Source organism: Zosterops lateralis (genome assembly GCF_965231275.1).
Source record: "Zosterops lateralis genome assembly, chromosome: 5".
Lineage (NCBI taxonomy): Eukaryota > Metazoa > Chordata > Aves > Passeriformes > Zosteropidae > Zosterops > Zosterops lateralis.
The window spans coordinates 72547815-72555111 of record NC_139766.1 but is presented as its reverse complement, the minus strand read 5'-3'; the positions used below and the strand labels follow the sequence as shown (position 1 = coordinate 72555111).

The following is a 7297-nucleotide window of genomic DNA, read 5'->3' as shown; positions in this document are numbered from 1 at the left end:
ATGAACCCGCACCTCCGCCGCCTCCTCCTCCTCCTGGCCGCCGCCGCTCTATGCCAGGGTAAGGGCCGAGCCGGGGTTACCCATCCGTCCGCGGCCGGGCCCCGGCAGGGGTGCGCGAGGGGCCGGGGGATTTCGGGGGCCCCCAGAGCCGAGGCTCAGAAGGCTCCTCCCGCCCGCCAGGTGCGCCGCTGGCTGGAGAGCTGCGCTGCCGCTGCTTGCGGACCGTGTCCGAGGTGATCCCGCCGCGCCGCCTGGCCCGCCTGGAGTTCCTGGCCGAGGGGCCGCACTGCGCCATGCCCGAGGTCATGTAAGTGCCCGGCCCCGGCCCTTGCCCACCGAGCCGGCCCCAGCCTCAACCCCTCCCCGTCTCCTCCGTAGAGCCACGACGAAGCAGGGACAGATGGTCTGCCTGAACCCCGCCGCACCCTGGGTCAAACTCCTGGTCACCAGGATCCTCCGCAGGTACTTGCCGGGCCAGCTGTCACTAGTGCTTGGGACAGACTTAGCTTTTGGAGGGTCTTAACCCCAAGAATAATGAGCCACATTCTGCTATTGATTCCTGTAGGGAAATCTGGTTAGTTACGCCAGAGTGTAAAAAAAAAAAGGTGTCCAGAAAATCATTTCTTTGTTGGGGAAGAGACAACCCAGCAGGGTTGTCAGGGCGAGTATCTATGGCAAATGCCTGATTAATTGCAAATTTAGCCACAGTATGTTCCATCATCATCATCTTTTCCACACCTCCTGTGGGATTTATTATCTGGATTTATTATCAGGAAAAAATTCCTGACTGGCTTTATAATTTGAATTCTGCCTATTGCAGTTCATCCAACAAGCTCTGAGGGAAGGAACATATTGGAATGAATTTACCTGTTTGCCACAAGATACCAGGAAACAGATGCTATGAGAACACAGTAGCTCAACTCTCTAGTTTTCATGAGTTTGTAAGTCAGATATTCTACATTTCATTCCCTCTCCTCATACTTGTTATTGCCTAATCCTATGTATGGTTTTATTGACTGAGATAAAGTGATTGAATCCATTTGATAAGACAAGCCTTGCTGGGCACCTCTCAGCAACATTCTCAGTTTGCTCCATCCTTGTGCAAGCTCCTTCTTGCCAAATACTATTTGCCAGCAAGTTCTTAAAAAACAGCATTAATATCTGAAAAGAAGATGGGCCTACGGTGAAGATGATTTTGCAAATGTCTGCAGAGAGTGTACAGGAAAGGTTGGAATGGATTGTGCCAATGATTGGGAGTAATCCTTCTGTCAGGAATAACAAGAGTGCTGTCTGGCACTTAACATTTCAGTGCCTGTTCAGGATTACATGGGAATAAAACCTGGTTCAAGCAAGAATGTTTTACTGAATCTTCCTATTCCAACTCACCAGACTTTGATGCAGAATGCCTTGGACCTTTTTTCACAAGATACTGTCTAATGAAATCACAAATTTTGCCCCTGAAGTCCTTTGCCCCTATTCAATACTTAAAAGAGTTTAATAATTTCTATGAAATTGTGGGAGGTTGTGCCATGACTGGTTTGTTTTTACCAGTTAATGTTGAGGTTGTTAAGTTGGTTTGTTTTTAAATGAGTTTGCATTAAAGTATTTGGTATTTATGCACAGGATCTAAAGGAACAGTAAATGTTCTGGAGACATTTAGACATTTTGTGTCTACTTGTATGGCATACTGTCATAACTGATAAAGAATAACTACTTTTCATTATTCTGCTTTGGAAAATTGTATATAAAGAGGTGGATTTCTCATGATAATGTAGTGAAGTATACAATACAATAAACAAGTTTTCCTGCCAAAAAATATCCTGTGTTTTTGTGAATTCCATGTTAAATGGACCTGTGTGTTGTAATTCTCTAGGGAAATGGTTTCTCCCTCCTGAACCCCTGGACTCCCTGACCACTTAGAGTGACCCTTACTTCCTTCTTTGACCCCATTGGCTATGGTCCAGCTATCTCTCCTCTGAGCTGGGAGGCTATAAATTGTCTCCCCTTCCTTTGTACTATCTCTTTCCTCCCTGGAAACTCGAAGAATAAACGCCTGGGACAAAGGTCCCGGGGAAAGGGCCTCTTCTGAGATATCTCACCTCGTCCTTGATATAATTCTCTCCAAATCCTCCTAATAACTGAGCTAGTTAAAAGCCCCCAGGAGGAGGGCAGGAGAGGGAATATATCACCTGTGTACCTGTGTCAGTTGGGCTGGTGGGATGCAGGGAAGCAGTGACCTCTGTGTACACAGGGATTCCTAGACACATCTGCTGATCAGTTCTCTCTGAAGTGTCAGGCACACTTTGTAACAACTAAATGTTACTTAAACCCTCTGATGTGAAGCTGCTGATATGAAGAGAGATCAGCCCCAGGATGGATGTATTGAACCCAGGCACATCCCTGCAATCTGCAGGAACTTCTATTTTGATTTACCTTGAAGTGGGCTGTGATTAAAGTTAAACCCATTTTACTGGGTGAGAGGGAGCAACAGTGTTTGCTACGGTAAGAAACAGTAAAAATTTGCAAGCGTAAATTTGTTTCCAGAAAAATATTGTTCAGATCCCAGCTCTCTGACACTTCTAAAGGCCAAGATTCCCCTTGTCTGGATTCTTCAGTGCACATTTCTAGGACAAACAATCTCTTCCATCATTAGGTACATGGTACCTATTTAGTGACAGACATATCAATGACTGTTTGCACACAAAATCAAATAAAAACTTATTTGAAGGCACAACCACATCCTGGCCTTGCTGACATGGATGAGCCATGAGTGCTCTCCTGTGACACCTGAGGGAAGCTGGCTCATCTCCAGAACATGGGACAGACAAATGAAGGTATATCTGTCTCCTTTACACACCCATGGCTAGAGAATATGAAATGTTCTTCTGTTTCCTTGTCACCATTTTTTTCCCTGCCATTTAAAGGTGACCTGAAACTGTTGTTTCCTGTTCAGAACCTCGAGAAACTCCTGCCTGCATTGGCCACCTCTCAACCAACTCCAGTGTGTCTGCACACATAATAGTTTTTCCCCTCAGAGTGGTGACTGTCTGAAATGCCCTAACCACATTGCCCTGTTATAGCACGTCTGTCTCTGCAACAGCATTGATTCCAGCTTCATTTCATTAGAGAGCAGATATTAGCAAAATATAGCAGATTTCTCACTTTCCCTGCCTAGTACACACCAAAAGACCGTGACTGAAACACTGACAATAACCAGATTCTTTCAAAAACTGAGAAGTATAATTTACCTGCAGGAATAGATGCCTTTTTCATATGCTATTTTTGAAAACCATTGCTCAGTAAAAACTTTTACAGTTCTTCCCTTCTGCTTTATGTCATATGCTTTTCTTCAGATGCCAGTTAATCTACTAAAAAAGCAATCAAAATATCTTGTGCAGCTCCGGGTTTTTGCCTCCCACCTAGCTTTCAGCAGGAAAGTACATTGCCCAAGAAAAAGTGCTAGTAAAACAGGACACTTCAAAAGCCTCTCAGGGTTTTAAAGTCCTGATGAGGATCAGGAATTGTTATCATCCATTCTTTGAAATTCCCAAGTCATTAAGCATGAATAAAATAAATTTTCACTGCACCCTAAGAAATTCACATAAGTGCTGTAGATAAGTCAAATGTACAAAGTCACAGTAAGCCTATCATTGCAACTTAAAACTATGTTTAATACTTGAAATTAACAATTTCAATGGTTTGGATTTTTTTCCCCATGGAACTGGAAAGAGAGTTTGGTTTCCATGTAAAGTTCCATCTTTGAGTAAATACCATATTTTGTGCTACACTGTAATGAACTTGATGAACTGAAAACATTTATAAAATACTTGGAGGAATGATTAGGAAATTGCTTAGCTCTCCATAGCTGCAGACTATGGAAGCAAAACACTATCATGGAGAAAATAAACATGTTTACTCTGCAAGAGTACTCAAAAATTATGACTGTCACCATCTGAATAACATGTCAGTCATTTGTAAAGACCTATCTAGGAAGGCAGGAAAAGTCCTTGAAAAATATATTCCATTTAACATTAAAAATAGAGGAACACCTGCTTCTGCAAAAACCCAGCCAGACACCTTGGTCCATAGATCTGAGCTCACTATCCTCTTCCACACAGGAAGAGAAGCTATCACCCACCAAGACAGCAGCAATTATTATGGAGTTTAGGGGTTTTCACCACTACTATTTGATTAAAGTAACTGAACACATTGCAAGTGAAGGCGCTACACTTAAAGGGGTTTCTACAGCCAGGATAAATAAAAAGCAGGTTCCTATGCCCTCTGCAGAAACGGCTTGGCACAAAAAAAAAAAAGAAATAGCATACAGGTTTTCTTAAACAACGCTCCTCTACCGACTGCGGAGATTTACCCTGAGGATGATCTCCCGCCCTCAGCTCCGCCCTTCCCCGAACACCGCCCCTCCCTCAGCTCCGCTTGCCCCGCTGCGACCGTGATCTCTCTGATTGTCCCGGCTCTTCCCTTCGTCGCTTGGCTGCGGCGCCGCTTCCACCTGTGGAGTCTAACTGACACGGCTGCGGCCACCACAGGCTTCTTCTTCTTCTCCTTCTGCTCCCACTGCTGCTCTCGGGCTGGCGAACCTTCATCTTCCTCCCGGTGCCCCGGGCCGGCTGCAGCGCCAGCAGGGCTGCTCGCGGCGCCGATCGGGGAGTTTTTCCTCCTGGCTCCTTCCTTCTCGTCCTCCTCGTCCCCCTCAGGATGAAAACATGGGCAGCAGCCATCGGTCCTTGCCTGACAGTAAAAACACGCAAGTTCAGCAAGGGAAAGGTAGAGACTTAGACTTTCTAATCTCTGCTGGACACAAAATTTCTGCTGTTAAAAAAAAAAAAAACAAAAACAAAACAAAACAAACAAACAAAAAAATAAAATAAAAATAAAAAAAAATAATAAAAAAACCACAAAAAAACCCCACCAGATATGAAGAGTCTGGAGCTCTGCAGCTGTGGAACGTTACTGCTACAGTGTGTCTAATTCCCCACAAAGAATACGGTAACACTGTGAAGATATAGAAGGGAATACCAACTGTAATAGGTGCATAACTCTCTTGGAGTCTATACAATTTTCAATATGCTTTGGAAAAATACACACACTTTCTGCAAAGAAAATGTCACAATGTTAGAGAGGCTTATATAGATGACGCCAGCAATACAACATCTTTGATGAACTTTTAACATGAAAAGTACATTGAAAATTGTGACCTGACATATAATTTCTGCGGGGGGTTTTTTAATTATGTGATTGACTTACAGTGAAGTTATTTTCTGGGATTGTCTATAAATGAGTGTTATACCAAACCTTTAAGTCATCTGGTGAGTAGATCTATCAAAACCAAAGTCAGAACGAAGAACGATTTGGCAAGTGACAAGAGGATGGACATATCACATATGGGGATTGCTGGAACCTCAGTGTGGATTTGTTTTAAATTCATAAAGACATCTACTGCTTCAGTAGCAGTGCTAATTCTGTCTGCATACCCAAGTAAAAGCAACGTAAAATGCTGGGTTTGTTTTGATGATTTGTCATCAGAAAAAAAAATAATTGTGATTTTCATTTTTTTTTTCTTTTAATAGAATAAGCTTTAATGTAAGATTCACAGGAAGATCCCTTATGACACAGAATTTGTAATGTGTGGTTAGACTCCACAGTAGAATTTTTGGCAACGTCTGTAATTCTTAATGATCCTTTTAGAATAACCCTAAACACAAGTTAAACGTAATTAGGTACAGATCTCAATCAAATTTAGGAGAAGCTTCCTAAGGCTGAAAATCCATGTTCTCTGCTGTTGTAGCCCTGGCAGGGAGCTCAAGCACCAACTAGACACCTCACTGTCACTCCTGCAGAGTCCTATGATGAGTCATAGTGGTAGCAAAGCAAATACTCATCACTATTACAAATTTAGCTGATCTGAACTGCACTGGGAAATTTCAAGTCTGAGCAGAATCTGCTTAAGTTTAGAGCTTGTTTTATGTTCCTCGCTATTCAAATGGACTACCTGGTTTGTTTGACTAGTGATGAAAACCAGTGAAAAAGTCAAAATAGCACACACTTCTGCAAATATCTGAGAGAATTTGGAGACTATCGCTATATAGAAAAAGTTGTTACTACACGCAGTAGTGAGATAAGTGAAAAGCTGACTTGGCAATGCATCAAACAATATAGCCAATTTATTAATTTGTTTGATAAAGAGAGTGAGCAAATTGCAGCACGGGGTGTGTGAGGGGTCTCCACCCCAAGCAATGCACAAATTCTGTTCTCAAACGGTGATCTCTTATACCATACTAGGCACTTCACTTCCCCAAATTTTCAGTTATTTTCTACTTCCTTTGCTTCATAATCAGCAGTTGTGGTTTTTGAAGATCTGTAGGATAGGTGGTCCGAGTTAGTCTTCTGGTGTCTCTCCAGTCTCGTATTCTTATTTTTAAAATATCTTTTTCCACTAGCATTATTTTTTCTTATATAGTTTGCTTAAGTAAGCATATATATTTATATATATTTTGTTAGTCACACTTCCCCTTTGTTAAAGGATTGCAAATTCTTCTATACTAAGAAAACTATAACTTATTTAAAGGGTAGCTTAAAACTATACTACAAGGTGGTTTAAGGTTTACATTGCAAATAATTACGACTTTGTTGTTGAAACAAACTGTTAGTTAAATGCTTACTGTTGTATAGTTGCCTTGTTAAACCCCACTTCCATGTCTTACTTAGCTGATTTTTAAAAAACTCTTCTTTACAATAATCCCATGGTCTCTGTCCACATTGCCCACAGACACACATGCTATTTGATTGACACGAATCACAACCTAATTTCTCACAGGGAGGAAGGTGAAGGTTCGCCAGCATGGGTGGGGGAGGAGGAGGAGAAGGAGAAGGAGAAGGAGAAGGAGGAGAAGTAGAAGGAGAAGGAGAAGGAGAAGGAGAAGGAGAAGGAGAAGGAGAAGGACAAGGACAAGGACAAGGACAAGGACAAGGACAAGGACAAGAAGAAGAAGACGAAGAAGACAAAGAAGACGAAAACCAAGAAGATGAAGACAAAGAAGACAAAGAAGACAAAGAAGATGAAGAAGACGAAGATGACGAAGACGAAGAAGAAGACGAAGAAGAAGATGAAGAAGACGACGAAGAAGACGAAGATGAAGAAGAAGACGACGAGGAAGATGAAGAAGACGAAGAAGACAAAGAAGACAATGACGAAGATGAAGATGAAGATGAAGAAGAAGAAGATGAAGAAGATGACAAAGATGAAGAAGATGAAGACGAAGAAGAAGAAGAAGAAGAA

At 42.2% G+C, this 7297-nt stretch overlaps 1 protein-coding gene across 1 annotated transcript; it reads left to right on the top strand.

Annotated features, from left to right (window-relative positions):
• LOC310909608 (permeability factor 2-like) lies at positions 1-1700 on the top strand (the record flags this gene model as incomplete). Its single annotated transcript, XM_083861612.1, has 4 exons — positions 1-58; positions 181-307; positions 379-462; positions 821-1700. The coding sequence occupies 4 exons, from the start codon at positions 1-3 to the stop codon at positions 837-839; spliced, it is 288 nt and encodes a 95-aa protein (XP_083717738.1). The 3' UTR covers positions 840-1700.
• Positions 1701-7297: the final 5597 nt, after the last annotated feature.